Source organism: Lissotriton helveticus, chromosome 3_1 (assembly GCF_964261635.1).
Source record: "Lissotriton helveticus chromosome 3_1, aLisHel1.1, whole genome shotgun sequence".
NCBI classification, from domain to species: Eukaryota; Metazoa; Chordata; class Amphibia; order Caudata; family Salamandridae; genus Lissotriton; species Lissotriton helveticus.
The window spans coordinates 1,960,206,626-1,960,223,287 of NC_136061.1; the positions used below are offsets into that span (position 1 = coordinate 1,960,206,626).

At 49.7% G+C, this 16,662-nt stretch overlaps 1 protein-coding gene across 1 annotated transcript in view; it reads right to left on the reverse strand.

Annotated features, from left to right (window-relative positions):
• The window catches only part of CLN6 (CLN6 transmembrane ER protein), an 84,780-nt gene extending 71,600 nt beyond the window's left edge, over positions 1-13,180 (reverse strand). The window contains exon 1 of the mRNA XM_078683063.1: positions 11,954-13,180. Coding sequence (XP_078539189.1) covers positions 11,954-12,021 — 68 coding nt within the window. The 5' untranslated portion in view covers positions 12,022-13,180. The remainder of the gene's footprint in view (positions 1-11,953) is intronic.
• Positions 13,181-16,662: the final 3,482 nt, after the last annotated feature.

The following is a 16,662-nucleotide window of genomic DNA, read 5'->3' on the forward strand; positions in this document are numbered from 1 at the left end:
TGGAGCAGGGCTCTGCGGTCCGAGTAGGTGATGGGGTGTAGGTAATGGGGTGGGAACTGGATCGAATGTGACGGGATGTGCGCGCGATGGAGCAGGGCTCTGCGGTCCGAGTAGGTGGGGTAGCGTTCGGAGGAAGAGAGAGTTTGTGAACAGGGGGCGGGGATGAGGACAGGGGGCGGTTGATAGCGTGAGTGATGGCGCTTGTGGAAGGCGGTGTGGGTGAGTTGGGGGATGAATGTAGACTGGAGAAGGAAGGAGTGACAATAGTGGGGTGAGGGCTAAGAATGGGAGGGGAAAAAGGATAAGGGGTTAGGTTGATGGAGGTGGTGTGTTCCGTGAGTCTGGCCGATGGGGTGGGGTAGTGGGGAGTGAGAGTGGGGGGGGGAGAGGGGGTGAGGGTTGGTCATGTCGCGGGACGCGGGAGGTATGCTCAAGGTGGTGGAGGTGGGTTCTGCGCGAGTTGTGTGAGGAGTGGGGTGGGGAGTAAGGAGGGTGGGGGTATTGGGGATGTGTGATGGGGGATGATAATCACCAATGCATGAGGGGTGTGGGGAAGTGAGATCGGATGGGTGATCGATTACAGCAGCATCTGCGACGTTCGCAGAGGTTGTGTGGTGGGGGGTGAGGAGGGTGGGGATAACGGGAGTGAGCAAAGGGGGGTGATCTTCGCTAGTGCATGGAGGAATTTGGGGGATATGAGCGGGTGGTATGAAATGGGAAGTATGATCAGGAGGGTGACTGATTACCGCGGATTGGGGAGGGGAGAGCTGTGAGATGTTTCTCAGCTGTGATGGGGTGCGGTTGGTGTATATGGGGGAGAGGTCTATGTCTGTGATTGAGAGGTGTGGGGCAGCTACAATAGGTCGGTGGGTGATTAAGGTGCAGGGGGTAGAGGGGGAGAGATCTATGTCTGTGATTAAGGAGTGTGGGGTAGCTACAGAAGGTGGGTGGGTGATTAAGGTGCTGGGGGTAGCGGAGAGGTGCGTGTCGTTTTGGGGCTGAGCTATGTTAGCTGGGTTGTGATTGGAGGCTGTGCGGTTAGGGATGTGAGGACTGGGGGTGTTGTGAGTGGGGGTCCGTGGGTTGGAGAGGTGCTGTTTGAAGGTGGGGAACATGTTGTCTAGTAGTTCCAGGTTCCTGTCTGTGGATTGAATTAGGACAATCCCGTTATTGTAGATAGTGATGGTGGTTCTGCCTGGGAAGAGTTGAGATGGTGTGATGGAGAGTGTTGAGCCATGAGCGGATTTCCTGGTAGAGGAGACGGTGAGTAAGGTGCAGAACACTTTTCTCCATTGGACTCTTCGTGTGGTGTGGAAGATGATGTCAATATTCATGGATCCATTCACCGGTGAGAAATAGGTGTCGACAAAGGGGGTTTCAGGGTGGGTCCTAAGGAAGTTATGTTTAAAGCGCTTAGCGGCTTTTTTGTTGGGTAATGGTGGGTAGATGATTTTATATGTATGTTTGCCGATGAGATCCATGTTGGGTAGAGGTAGGCGTAGGAGGGTGTACAATAATGATAACAGGAGCAAAAAACAAGTGCAAACAACAAATTACATGTAACGATAGTGACAATGGTGAGCAGACTGAGTATATGAGGTAGCAGTCAGAATCAAAAATGAAATTAGTGACATTAGTGAGCAATCAAAATATATGAGGTAGCAATCGGTACGTCACAAGAGAAAGTGAACTGGGTGCAGGTTACACAAGTGTATAAAATACAAGTAAAAATATAATAGTGATATACGAGGTAGCATTTACATTAGTGAGCAATCAGAGTACATGAGGTAGCAATCGGTGCGTCACAAAGAGAAAGTGAACTGGGTGCAGGTTATAAGGTGTACAAGATACAAGTAAAAATATAATATAGATAAAACATTGTCTAAACATTAACAGAGGCAAAAACACTGTCTCTAACACAAGAGGTAGTGGATACACATAGTATGAACCCAAATAAAGAGGTAGCAGACTGTGTGTTACACGTGAAAGTGAACAGAGCGCCAGTTACAAAAATGTCTAACATACCGGTAAAGGTATAATACTGCAAAAATGTCAAAAAGACAGGTAGAGGTATAATACTGCAGGAGAGAACAGACATTCTGTCACTAGTGAACATAATACAAGTAAAAATATAGTGTTGAGGTAGTGATGAAGTAGACCCTCTATCAAGGAAGTGGAGTAAACACAAGGGTGTAAACCCAAGCTAGCCACCCGAGAGAGAGACTGGGCAAAGATGGCCGCCCCATATGAGGAGAAGAGACAGTAGTCCTCTTTTTATTTTTGTGGCTTTGTGAGCAGGGAGGGCAGTTTCGTTTTCAAGCTAGCCCAGTTCCAGAGTTGCTGTGAGGGAGTCTTATCTTGAAGGGGCCTCGTGGGCATCTGAAGGCACAGGAGGTGATTTATTGCCTTTCTTTTTAGCACCCCGCCATTTTGAACAAAGGGTTTTGCAAAAGTACAAGCGATGGTCAAAAGAAATACCTTTTTTTTTTTTTTTTTCTCGTGAAGCCTGTGAGTTAGGGGGGGGGGGGTTGCAGGTTTCCTGGTGAATTAAACAGCGTCCCCGAGCCCTCCACTGCCCTCAAGACTGTAGGAAACCTCTGATGTGGGGTGGGGGGTAATTGTGACTGTAGGAACCGGAGAGCTGCTCCCAAGGTCCCGGCGGCAGCCGGTGGGGGGGGGACCGCAGGGTGTCACATCCCCAGAGGAGGAATCCCTGCTCTTGCCTGCAGGGCGCTCTGAGCCTTAGTGCTGCCACCCCTTCCGTCACACCTGACGGCGCTGTGTGTTTCCCTCTGGTCTCGCTGTTAGACTAGGGACTCCACTCTGGTGGTTCCCTGGGCAGCATCTCCACCCTCCCTCTCACCTCCAGCTTCCGAGGGTCCGATGTAGAGAGGGACAGGTTCAGCCGAGTGAGCCTCTCAGATAAGTGAGGCTCACCGCGGACCTGCAGCAGGATTCCGGACTTCACTGCTGTGCCAGTGGGGGTGCCTCCAGGCGTGCCAGGCGCCTCAGACTGCCAAAGCCTCCAGGCTATTGCAGGTAAAGATTTCCGACGCCGCTTTACATGCAGGGGTTGAGGGGGGGGGGTCCGCCAAGCCTCCAGGCTATTTCAGCAACAGATCTCAGACGCCGTTCTCCATGCAGGGGGGGGGGGGGGTTTGTCCACCACGACCCGCTTCAGAGCCGTTTCAGTCCTGGCCCCAAACCCAGCGTCCTCCGATGTGCTCTCCGGTGCTGTAGAGAGAGCGGGCAGCGCTGGAGGGGGGGGTCCACCACGAACCGCTTCAGTGCCGTTTAGTCTTGGCCCCACATCCCGCGTCCTTCGCCGTCTTCCCGGTGCTTCACCATTACAGAATCGGTCGAGTGACCAGCAGGGATCCAGGCATTCACGAAGTCCGATGCAGGCGATGGCGAAACACTGGCGGGTCACCTCAGGCGAACACCCCCTCTGGTCCGGTCCAGTCGTCCTGTGCTCCTCCAGTGTTCCGTTGTGGGTCGCGGGGGTCAGTCGTCCGTCCGGCGCCTCACCGACATCTGCCGCAGGGATCCTGGCATTCCCCGCCGTGAAGTCCGGTACAGGCGATGGCGAAATTCTAGCGGGTCCCTCGGGCGAGAACTCCGGTGGTCAGCTCCTGTCGTCCAGTGCTCCTCCGCTGTTCCGTTGCGGGGGACCTAGTAATCCAAGCAGTCCAGTTACAGCGACAATCCAGTTACTCTTAGAATCCAGTTACTTTTACAATCCAGTTACTTGTATACGTTCCAAAGATGCCGTGTGCTATCAGGGGATAAATCCAGGAGAGGGATCCCAAGCACTAGGAGCTCCGGAGCTGGAGCTCCTACCAGGCGGCCATCTTGGCTGGTCCTAATCCTCATCAGCCAGGCTATCTTGAATCCAGTGGCCAAGTGAGCAAGGGACTCACGTCCGAGCATACCCTGCCAACTTAGGGCGAACAAAGCGATACAAAAGGGGATGATGTAATGATTGTTTATGTATTAGATCTATGTAAATATTTGAAGAATTATGTTTTTGTGTCGACCATTGAAATACTGTCTCAAAAAAATTACTGACCGTTTTTCTATTGATATGAAAAAAGAACAAGCATTGGAAATGCAATAGGTCTCGCACCATTAGAGTTAGTGCTTTTAGAATTGTTTATGGGTTTTTTTTGTAAATGTTTAGCATTTTTGTTTCCTGTAGCCAATGCTAAAGAATTACAAATAAAAAAAGCCATAAACATTTCTTAAAGCTGTAACTGAAATGGTCTGAGACCTATTGCACTGTGTGAGGGTGAGGGGTTGAGGGGTGAGTGAGGGTGAGGGGTTGAGGGTGAGTGAGGGTGAGTGAGGGTGAGGGGTTGAGTGTGAGTGAGGGTGAGGAGTTGAGGGTGAGTGAGGGTGAGGGAGGGTGAGGGTGAGTGAGGGTGAGGGTGAGTGAGGGTGAGGGTGAGTGAGGGTGAGGGTGAGGGAGGGTGAGGGTGAGGGTGGGTAAGGGTGGGTGAGGGTGAGTGAGGGTGAGTGGTTGAGGGTGAGTGGTTGAGGGTGAGTGGTTGAGGGTGAGTGGTTGAGGGTGAGTGGTTGAGGGTGAGTGGTTGAGGGTGAGTGGTTGAGGGTGAGTGGTTGAGGGTGAGTGAGGGTGAGGGTGAGTGAGGGTGAGGGGTTGAGGGTGAGTGAGGGTGAGTGAGGGTGAGGGGTTGAGGGTGAGTGAGGGTGAGTGAGGGTGAGGGGTTGAGGGTGAGTGAGGGTGAGGGGTTGAGGGTGAGTGAGGGTGAGTGAGGGTGAGGGGTTGAGGGTGAGTGAGGGTGAGGGAGGGTGAGGGTGAGTGAGGGTGAGGGTGAGTGAGGGTGAGGGAGGGTGAGGGTGAGTGAGGGTGAGTGAGGGTGAGTGAGGGTGAGGGGTTGAGGTTGAGGGTGAGGTGTTGAGGGTGAGTGAGGTGTTGAGGGTGAGTGAGGGTGAGGGAGAGTGAGGGTGAGGGAGAGTGAGGGTGAGTGAGGGTGGAGGGTGAGGGGGTGAGGGGGTGAGGGTGAGGGTGAGGGGGTGAGGGGTTGAGGGTGAGTGAGGGTGAGGGGTTGAGGGTGAGTGAGGATGAGTGAGGGGTTGAGGGTGAGGGGTTGAGGGTGAGTGAGGGTGAGTGAGGGTGAGGGTGAGGGATTGAGGGTGAGGGGTTGAGGGTGAGTGAGGGTGAGTGAGTGTGAGTGGTTGAGGGGGAGTGAGGGTGAGGGTGAGTGAGGATGAGGTGTTGAGGGTGGGTGAGGGTGAGTGAGGGTGAGTGAGGGTGAGGAGTTGAGGGTGAGTGAGGGTGAGTGAGGGTGAGGGTTTGAGGGTGAGTGAGGGTGAGGGGTTGAGGGTGGGTGAGGGTGAGTGAGGGTGAGGGGTTGAGGGTGAGTGAGGATGAGTGAGGGGTTGAGGGTGAGTGAGGGTGAGGGGTTTAAGGTGAGTGAGGGTGAGTGAGGGTGAGGGTGAGTGAGGGTGAGGGGTTTAAGGTGAGTGAGGGTGAGGGTGAGTGAGGGTGGGGGGTTGAGGGTGAGTGAGGGTGAGTGAGGGTGGGTGAGGGTGACTGAGGGTGAGGGTGAGTGAGGGTGAGGGGTTGAGGGTGAGTGGTTGATGGTGAGTGAGGGAGAGGGGTTGAGGGTGAGGGGTTGAGGGTGAGTGAGGGTGAGGGGTTGAGGGTGAGTGAGGGTGAGGGTGAGTGAGGGTGAGGGTGAGTGAGGGTGAGGGGTTGAGGGTGAGGGGTTGAGGGGTTGAGGGTGAGGGGTTGAGGGTGAGTGAGGGTGAGGGTGAGGGGTTGAGGGTGAGTGAGGGTGAGGGTGAGTGAGGGTGAGTGAGGGTGAGGGGGTGAGGGTGAGTGAGGGAGGGTGAGGGGTTGAGGGGGAGGGGTCGAGGGGGAGGGGTCGAGGGTGAGTGAGGGTGAGGGGTTGAGGGTGAGGGGTTGAGGGTGAGGGGTTGAGGGTGAGTGAGGGTGAGGGGTTGAGGGTGAGTGAGGGTGAGGGGTTGAGGGTGAGTGAGGATGAGTGAGAGTGAGGGTGAGTGAGGGGTTGAGGGTGAGGGGTTGAGGGTGAGTGAGGGTGAGGTGTTGAGGGTGAGTGAGGGTGAGGGTGAGTGAGGGTGAGGGGTTGAGGGTGTGTGTGTGTGACAGTAACTTGTGTGTGTGAGGGCAGTGTGTGTCAATGCAACGGGGCTCATGTTATCGACCTCAGAAGCATTAAAAGTGTGTCTTGGAACGTCTGAGGGCAGCTCGTGTTACAAGCTTGCTTTGAAGATGGTCATGCAGTGCTGGGAGTGGAGCAGATGGTCCTGTTTATGACCTGCAGAGCGCGTGTGAAGTGGGCGCGGATGAAGTGACTGGGGGGTGAGGGGTGTGCAGCCTGGTGTGCTGAAGCCTGGCAGCAGAGGCGGCGCGCGCCAGCAGAGGCGGCGCCTGCACACAAATTGGCTAAGTGGCTAAGTGGCTGGTGGCAAATGGACGCACATCAAAGGAGCCGCGAAAGTAGCATGCAAGCAGAGGAACCAGAGACTCATCTGATATCAATATTGTTCTCCTTCTGGGAGTGAGAAACTCCAGCTTTTAGAATGGTTTCATCGCTCATCAAAAACACAATTCTACAACCAGAGACACTATCATTTCCCATTCTGCGTACAGATCTTCCCATGTGTAGGAGTGGTCCCAGTCACCGGATAAGTCCCAGCTGCGGCATTTTTTGCATAGCCATCTTTTTATTTGCGTACCTAATAATGTTTGATCTATACACCAATGCTATCGGACTCCATTCTGCCCCGCTCTATCATGGGCCGATTGCAGGATGCCCGATAGCTTCTTGCGACCTTTGGCGCCCCTAGACCACCTTCGCTCAGTAGTAAATACAATTATTTATATTGGAATTGAGTAATGTCTTTTCTGACTTGCTTTTCATTTCATGCATCACAGCCTCCCTACAATGTAACTACGAAAGGTTGGTATGGCAGGAAAGCTGCCACTTTAACAAGTGTCTGCTTGCAAAATGTGATTACCGCAGCCAGGTCTAATAGTTTGAAGCACACACTTCCAGCAGAAACAAGGAGAAGGGGGACTTACGGAAGGGCAATGCACCCCATAGGTCAGAAACAAATACCCCAAACATGGCAGTACACACACCACAGGGCAGGAAGAAGGGGCACCGACAGGGCAACACACAGGGCAGGGAGCAGGGATCCCGACAGGACAGCGCACAACACAGGGCAGGGAGAATGGGCAGCGCACACTACAGGGCGGGAGAAAAGGGAACTGACAGATTAGCGCACACCACAAGGCAGGGAGAAGCGTTATTGATAGGGCAGGGAAAAGCGGTACTGACCATGCAGTGCATGCAATGGGGAATCGAAAAGTGGCACTGACAGGGAAGCGCACAGGACAGGGAAAAGCGCCACTGACAGGAAAGCACACACCACAGGCAGGGAGGAGCGCCACTGACAGGGAAGCACACACCACAGGCAGGGAGAAGCGCCACTGACTGGGAAGCACAGGGCAGAGGGAAACTGCGCTGGTAAAGTAGCACACAGACAGAAATGCGAGATGCGCGCAGTGAGAGGGCAGGGAGACCGGCGTGCACTGGCAGAAGCGAGGGAGGCCTATTGTGCGAGTGTAAGATGGAGAATGACCTGTGCTGGGAATGGACCGGAGGATGCGCTCAATCACAGGGAAAGGCAAACGCTGAAACTGAGGGTGAACGGATGCGCAAAGAAGCATGCAGAGCAGCAGCGCTAGAAAAGCGAGCCAGCAACAAAGGATGACTGCCCGGAGGTCGTGATCAGATGTGGGAACAGAGACAGAATATACAGCTTCAGAGTGAGACGACGAGTGTCGACGGGGGATTGGAAAGAAGAGCAGTCAAGGGAACGGATTCTGCCATGATATGGCCGTAGAAGCTGAAGAAAAAGATCCAGTCGATCAGGGAGACTGAACAAGAGACCAAGAACGCTGGGCGCAGTGAGCCCCAAGGCAGCGCTAGATCGCCTTGCGATTCCCATCCAGACCCACATCTACCTCGGGCCAAGTCCCATCAGGAAAAAAAGCAACAATTAAAGAGAGTCCTGGACAGCAGATGACAACCTTGCAGGGTGGGATCTACGTGCTACTCTTCAGAAGCGAGAAAGCTGTCAGTCCCGCTCGCCTCCTACACAGCCCCTGCTGTACCACAATCAGAAGGAACGTGACGAGCGCCGTCAGCCAGACGCCAAGCAGGAAGGCAGCGTTTAACAAGCATCAACAAGGCTAGCGGCAGGCAGGCAGGGGAGGAGAGGAGGAGGGGGGAGGAGAGTAGGGGAGGCACGGCCTAGCGGCCGTGCAATCAAGTAGTGAGGGGGCGGAGCTGGGGGAGGCTGTGGAAGAGAGTAGGCAAGGCGACACGGCGGGAGGGGGCGGAGCGGGTAAACAAAGACGGACATGCACGCGCCCGTGACTTTTAAGGTCAATGCGCATGCGCATAAGCTTAATGCGCATGCGCATTGACCTTAAAAGTCACGGGCACTGCAAGGAATCGCCACGATTCCTTGCAAGTTAGATAAAGTGTGGATGAGCCCCTATAGTCTCGCTTGCTCGATGCGCATGCGCATCGACAGGCGAGACCTAAAAAGAAAAAGAAATTGATGATCAGATCACAATGAGTTTCACGTGTGATCTTATAGAATGAACTTTGATTGAGCATCAGTATTGGCATTTATTCTGTTTTGATATTGTATTCTGTAGCAGGCAGAAGAATAACTTTATGACACAACAGATCAATGAATGAAGAGGGCTGACTCAAAGCCCCATTAGGTATATTATATAAACATTTTTTTTCTTAAATCGAAAGGTATTTTCTAAGGCCCCAGCTAAAAACCTACAATATAATACTGCTTTTTATTATGTCCAAAAGTGGACTTGTTTGTGGTTTGCTAGGGTAAATTGTAACTTGCTTATTTTTATATGCTGTTACTTTCTCACATTATGAACAGAAAAAGTCTATCTTGTAGCAAGTTCACATATTTTCATTTAAGTGCTTCCTCTCAAACATCTTCGTGGCGATGATATACTTTTCAATGCAGTTATGAAGGGTCCCATGGAACTGTGATAGAATTGCGAAAGATATGCGACTTGCTGAACCTTGTTACCATCTAGCATTGTATTGCCTGCCTCGTTTATGTGAGGACAGTGCACCGATGTAAACACCACATGCAAGATTAACATGTTGACAGAGCGAAACTGCTTTCCTGAAGCATGGTGTTTGCACGCGTCTCTTGACCAACCAATCGTAAAGCAAACAATTCCGCATAGTGCACTGAGCACCCTTTTTCATGTGTCTCTATAAGGTTGCTTAACAACAAGGGGTGGTGATGGACAGAGTTTCTGAATTAAGCAGAATACTCTCACCCAGTCAAGAGATCAGGGCTAGATCCAACACCGTTTCTTAGCTCACTGCACCATCCCAGTTCAGAACCTGGCTATATGCAAATTAGTCTGTTCCTGTCCCAGTGCATGATGGGAACAGGGCAAACCAAACTACCAAGCCAATTCTTACACTGGGAAGGAAACAAGCTTCCGGATACAAGCTACCGGGGACCGGTTTCTGCCATTTCAGGCGTCGTCGGCCCGGCTTGCTTGAATCCTGATGGTGCAATGAGCAAGGGACTCACATCTGAGTATACCCTTCCACGCTTAGGGTGGACAAATTATTTAACAACAAGGGGTGGTGATGGACAGAGTTTCTGAATTAAGCAGAATACTCTCACCTGATCTTTGGACTGGGTAAGAGTGGTCTGCTTAATTCAGACACTCTGTTCATCACCACCCCCTTTTCTGAATCGTTTTTGGCCACTATAGGTGTGGCAGGGTATACTCAGACATGAGTCCCTTGCTCACTGCTCCATCAGAATTCAAGCAAGCCGGGCCGACGAGGCTGAAATGCCAGAAACCGGTCCCCGGTAGCTTGTATCCTTTCTGGTGAAGAATTGGCTTGGTAGTTTGGTCTGCCCTGTTCCCATGATGCACTGGGCCAGGGACAGACTAATTTGCATATAGCCAGGTTCTGAGCTGGGATGGGGCAGTGAGCTAAATAACGGTGATGGATCAAGCCCTGATCTTTGGACTGGGTAAGAGTGGTCTGCTTAATTCAGACACTCTGTTCATCACCACCCCCTTTTCTGAATCTATAAGGTTGCAGCACAAAAATGACATAAGTGACAGTCACAAAGCCAAACCTAAAATTACCAGATATGGTGCCACTGCTGAGTGCAAACCTCACATCATCAGTCCCCATTGACAAAAACAACACTGCCTGCAAAGTTTTAACAAGACAAGAAATTTAGAAAACAACCACACGAAAGCTCTGTCAAACTGGCTTGGTAATAAATATTTACGTCTTTGCTCATAAAAAATGGAGCTATCCATGTGGCACCCAACATTTTCAGCCTGCATACCGCTTTTGCACAAATATTCACGACAACTCCAAATAATTAACTGTGCCCTTGAAAGGTAATTCATAGGAAACCCAAAAATGCAATATTTCAACCACTGGAACAAATGCCCTTCTGGCAAATATACTGCAAAGATGAACCATCACTTCTTTAGGATACAGGATTCCACCGACCTGCCTTCTGCCAGAAACCACTTCAGTACAGAAATAGTTTCAAAAGATAGATTAGATTTGGGTTTTTTAGAGCAGTTTCAGAGGCGTCTCAGAGGCATGCACCTGCTAAATGTAATCCCAGAACAGCTTGTCTAAACCAAGCTGCTCCTACTTACCAGGTGCCCCTGTGTGCCCGGGTCCCCTTGTGTCTGTAGGACATGGGGGTAGGGGGGCTGTCGCTACATCATCTCTTAAAAACGAACCGTTCAATGCAAAACCCGGATAATATACAAGGTTTCTACTCCAGCTCAGCCCACAGAGCCATATTAATTCACCACTAATCCTTTGTAGGCCTCCTGAATAGCGTGCGAAAACAAGCGCTATATAAATACAAACCTTTGTCCTCCTCTATCCTTCTGCTATCATTCCAAATCCAAATAACTGACTAACCTATCCACCACTTAAAATGTACTTGCATGTTTCACTATACTAATTCAACACTAATCCTCTATGGGTCCCGGAGTAGCGTGCTACCCGCCGAAAAAGCGCTTCGACGCCTCGTCAGGGGTAGTAAGCGCTATATAAATGCAATTACAATACAATACAATATCATAGAAAAAGGACGTTGAGATGGGCAATTCTTTATTTGTTTTAATTGAATTTATACCCTTCAGAGGCGAAGCCCAGTATAATGGTATTCAGGGGTAGTAAGTGCTATATAAATGCAATTACAATACTTTAACTGCAAATACAAGCGCCTTGTCTTACTTCTGACAGCCATAAGCATCTCCGAACCCATCGCGGTACCCCAAAACCGTATGACAACAGTGCAGCATGATGGGGGACAAAGAAGGCTGTTATTGTGTACAGTGGAAGAAGAAAGACTTTGAACACCTCAGGGGCCTACTTAACTATATTAATGACACCCAACTCCATTCCATTCAGTCACCCCACCACTCCCTTCTTGGTGAAAGGAACGGGGCGATTGGCTTATCTGGTTCCCTCTTCTGAGTAGGGTCCTGGTGGCTTCTGAAACCGTACCTGAGTTCTGGGGATACGAATATCTCATTCCAATAAAATCGAATAAAGTACAAGCGAGTGATGTGCTACCGGGCACGCTGCAATAAGATTATCTAATGTATTAAATGTATATCGGATTTTTTAATATGATTTGAATTAAAGTACTGGCTCACGAGTAAAGGAGCCTCTATGAAAGGGCCACCTCCTCACACTGCCCAATAGCCTGTACCCATTGCCATTGGATTGGTGTGCCACCTGCCTCAGACTTCACACTGCATCACCTCGGCTGCAGTGGACTTGAGGGGTGGTCGGTTGCACATTCACATACATGACTGTCTATCACGATAGAAACAAACCTGCTCTGATACAGGGAGCCCTGCTGCGCAGACCCCAGGTACTGCCTGTTCCGCAAGGGACCCTGCATCGCTGGTCCTGCGCCGCTTCACTTCTCCTGTAGCACTTTTTCTGCTCTTCCGCTTTAGTTCTCAGTACCGCTTGTCTTCTCATGCAATGCTGCACTTCTGTTTCAGACTTCACCCAGGCTCCTTCGTTATGCCCCGCTTCACTACTAATGCACTGAGTCACTACTCCTGCACTATTCCTTCTCACAGCACCACTTCATTTCAGATGCTTCGCTTCACTTCAGCCGCACCACTTTGCCGCGTCGCTTCGCTTTTAGTGCTCAACTTCACTTCTGATGCACCGAGTCGCTTCTCCTGCACCACTGCCTCCCCGAGCACCACTTCATTTCTCATGCTCCACTTCCGAGCACCCTTTCGCTTGTCCTGCACGACTTCTCTTCCCCAGCACCTCTCCACGTTTCCTGCGCCGCTAATCCTTGCACGCAGCTCGGTTGGTTTCAGCTCCTGCGCGCAGCCGTCTTTGGATCAGGGCGCATCTACAGCTCAGTGCACAGGGCGCATCTACAGCTCAGTGCACAAAGCGCCAGTGATCCGCGGTGATGAAGAGCTTCTTTGTACACACATCATGCCAGCACGCGCGTCCACTTCCTGTGCACACAACTCGCGTGAACAGTACAGCTGTCCAGGTCCCGTGATCGGTACAGAGGCGCAGCTCCTGTGCATACCGTTTTTTCGTCTGTACGGGTGTCCAACGTCGTCCTCTACTCCCGCTTCTTGCAGCAGCACAGAAGGAGGGGTCCGGTCCGGTGCACACAGTTCTTGAGATCTGAGCTTATGCCCAGCTCCTGTTAATATCAGTACACAGTCCCTGTGCACATACGCAAAACTCGTGCACCCTGTGCTGCTGTTCAGCACATATATCTAACTCCTCTGCACACAACTCTTGTGAGGAGTGCACGTGTCCAGATTATGCCCACTTGGCGCCTTTGATTAGTGTAGATCCCAAGCGGCTGTGCATGCAACACACACCTCCAGAGGTGATGAGCTGCTCCCTCAGCACCGCCTGCGCACACAGCTTATTTGCATATAGCTCACGTTACGTTCTTGTAGTTCATGTGCCCCTCCCCATGCTAAGCATCGCCCGTGTTCTACACGCGGTAGTTCTCGTCGGTTCTACATGTGGAAGAGCCCCGTGGGATGGATTACTCCTCTATTTGTCACATGATCCAATTCGCTGTCCATCCCCCAAAAAGACCAGGAAGGGAGGGTAGGAGGCAGATCTGATAGGTTAGCTAGGCTGCTGCTAGCCGCGGATTGGCTGCATTCAGCCATCTGCAGTGCATAGAAGGGGTGCTCGGACGGCCATGCTCTGTGTGGCGCACAGTGACCAAGTAGGAGTTCAAGAAGTCGGATAGCAGTGAGTGTGAGGCCAGTTAGGGTGATCAACTGGCATGGGTGCAAATTCAGGAAGGTGAGTGTAAAAATTCAGGACAAAGGGTCAAAATTCAGGACAGGAGGTCAAAATTCAGGACAAAACTTCGGGACAAAAGGTAAGTCTTACAGACACATCAGAGGAGGTCGCGCAATAGTATATAAGTAAGTAAATAGACAACCACTTAAGTACAAGTCAAAATAAGTTTATATTAGGCTGAGACAATCGTGCACTTCACGGTTTTTCAGTATGCCCGCAGCTTGCTACCTTAGATTATTCAAAACTCGAATATCGCTCCAGCAGATACATTAGTCATCAGACAATGGTGAACCGCACCTGAATAAGTGAGGCTGCTTTTATTGTTAATTGAAAACTACTGGATATACAGGGAACTTTGCAGTGCCAGCCCCCAGTAACTAAACCGCCCCACCCCTCCTTTCTAGCCTCCAAGGGAAACACCTGATCCGGCCAGTTTGGCCTTGCCACCACTATCCAATGGTGCCCTTCGTCTTCACATAGACTGTCTCTCATGTGTATTTAATTTCTTTTATAGTGTTACTCATCCCAAGTATGTAGGGCAGGGTTTGGGAGTGCGATACATCACACACACATTATATAGAGGCAATGACTCATATAAATGTGAAAGTCAATATATAGGAAATGTTACTTAATATAATGGGTGCTACAAGGTGTAATTCTTTCATCTATCATTAAGTCGTTCACCATTCATTCTGTCCTTCCATCTGTGTGCCCATCTATATCCAAACATATTCAACCATTTGCAAACCTATCCACCATGTATCCTTCCATCCATCATTTCACTCATCCATCCCTTCATCCACCCTTTCACTCATCCGTCCAGTATTCATCCATCTACCCTTTCACCCAATCAATCAGTACACTCATCCATCCACTCTTCCACCCATCCATCTATTCACTCATCCATCCATCCATTTACCCTGTCACCTATCCAGCCATTCTTTCACTTACTCATCCATCCACCCAATCACTTGTCCTTTCACCCATTCACCCTTTCAGTCATTCATCCTCCCTTTCTCTCTCCATCCCCCTTTCACTTATCCATCCATCCATCCTGTACCGATCTGCTTATCCATTCATGAATCCGTCCATTGACCCTATTACTCATCCATCCTTTCATTCATCCATCCATCTGTTCTCTCATCCATCCACCCTTTCACTTCTTCACTCATCTATCCATTGTTTTGTCTGTCTACCCCCTTTCACTCACTCATCAATCCTTACATCCACTCTTTCACTCATCCATCCATCCATTCACCCTTTCACGTATCAATTCATCAATCCATCCATCCTTTCACTCATCCATCAATCCATCCTTTCATTCATCCATCCACCCATTCACTCACCTATCTACCCTTTCACTCATCCAGTCACCCATTCACTCACTCATCCACCCTTCCACCCATACATCCATCTATTTACCTCTTCTCTCATCCATCCTTCCACTCACTCACTCATCCATCCATCCTTTTTCATTACCTATCCATTCACCCTTTCATTCATCCTTTCACTAATCCATCCAGCCATTCACCCTTTCCTTCACTTATTTACTCACCCACCTTTTCACATTATGAGCTGAGCCTTTGTCTGCAGAGTTGCAGACAGAAGACGCCCATCAAGAACTTCACCCTTGCTATAGTTCCGAAAGCAAGGGGTACAGTGTTTGAGGGTTTACTATGCCCCTGAACATAGGCAACCTGAAAACTTAGAAGTTATGAGTCATGCATGATGCAAAATGCCAGATCGTGAGGTGACTGTGACCTGGTGGGGTTTCCAGGTCTTTAAGTGGGGTAAAAAAACTGGGGGGGGTCTCTTCAATGTAGGTGTTCGATGTAATTAAGGGCGTGGCTTAAAACACCTTGGCTAAAAATCTGTGCTTAGCATAGTGTTCCGCCCGATTGGAATCATGCTGTTTCTGTCATTGCATCCAGATATATAATACAGCAAGTATCATTACACCAACAACAAGCCAGGACTATTGGCTTTGTCAATGGTTGTTAGTTGCTTAAAATAAAAAAGCAGCAACCATGGCTTTGTTGAATATAAGTTTGATTTTTACTTGTTTCACAGGCTTCTTAATATTAACTGTATTCTCACGTTGCAGCATGAGCGTTTTACCTTTTATCTACCTTACAGAATGCCCCGCTGTACACTGAATAGAACACAAAAAAGGTTACCTGGTATTCTTCACAAGTTATACCATTTCTTTGCAGCAGTGATAAAAATGAGAAACACTCCATATGATCTGGTTATTTATTAAACCATTTTCTAGAAAACTGATTTTTTCTTTAGTTTATATACATTTAAAGAAATGCGAACATGAAAACTCCTAGCCCATCCAAAAAGACATATATTAAATTATTCATACATTTACAAACACTTACATATATTTACCACATTTTTCAAAACAAAACAAACCTCAATATAATTCATCAACCAATGTTTCACAATTGATAGATTCAAAACCTTTTTTTTAAAAGAAAATCTATCACAAGCCGGGAAAAATATATACAAAAATCAATCAATTTTACTTAAAGTTCCTCAGCATGAAATACAATGGCAGTATTAATGCAAATGCCTATTAATGCGACAGCCATTAATGCGACTGCCGACGCGTTTCAAGCCCCGGGGGACCTCCAGGGGCTCTCATCAGGGCTTCTTAGTTATGCACTCATTGGTATGATCTGATGTAAGAAGTTTACTCCATCAGGCTTACTCCTGTCTGGTGGTGATTGGAAAATCCGGACTGGCCCTCAACTGTAGGGACGGTATGACTTTCCTGTCTATTTCGGCTCCTATTCATGCTATACACTGAGGCAGGAGGAGGCCATCACAACAGCCCAGACTGTCCCATTGCCATTCTGTATGTGGCAATCATCAGCCCCATACAGAATGACTATGGGCGGGGAGGGGCTGCTCTTGTGCTCGAGGATGAGTGCAAGGGGGCACCATCAGGGGGCTGAGGCTTCTCGCAGGGGAGCAGTGCTGCTCCCTGCAAGGCCATAATTACGGACAAAAGGCGTCTGGACAACGGACGTGAGGTCCGATTTACAGACCGTCCGTGAAATTTACGGACGGTTGGTCACCCTAAGGCCAGTGTCTACTCGACCTTTATTAACTCGATATCCGACACAACAGTACTGGGAACTTTTTTGTTATATTATAGTCTTCCTGAGATTCCCTTTTCAGATAGAGATAGATTCCCCAGAATTAAGAGAGTGGTTTGGGATAA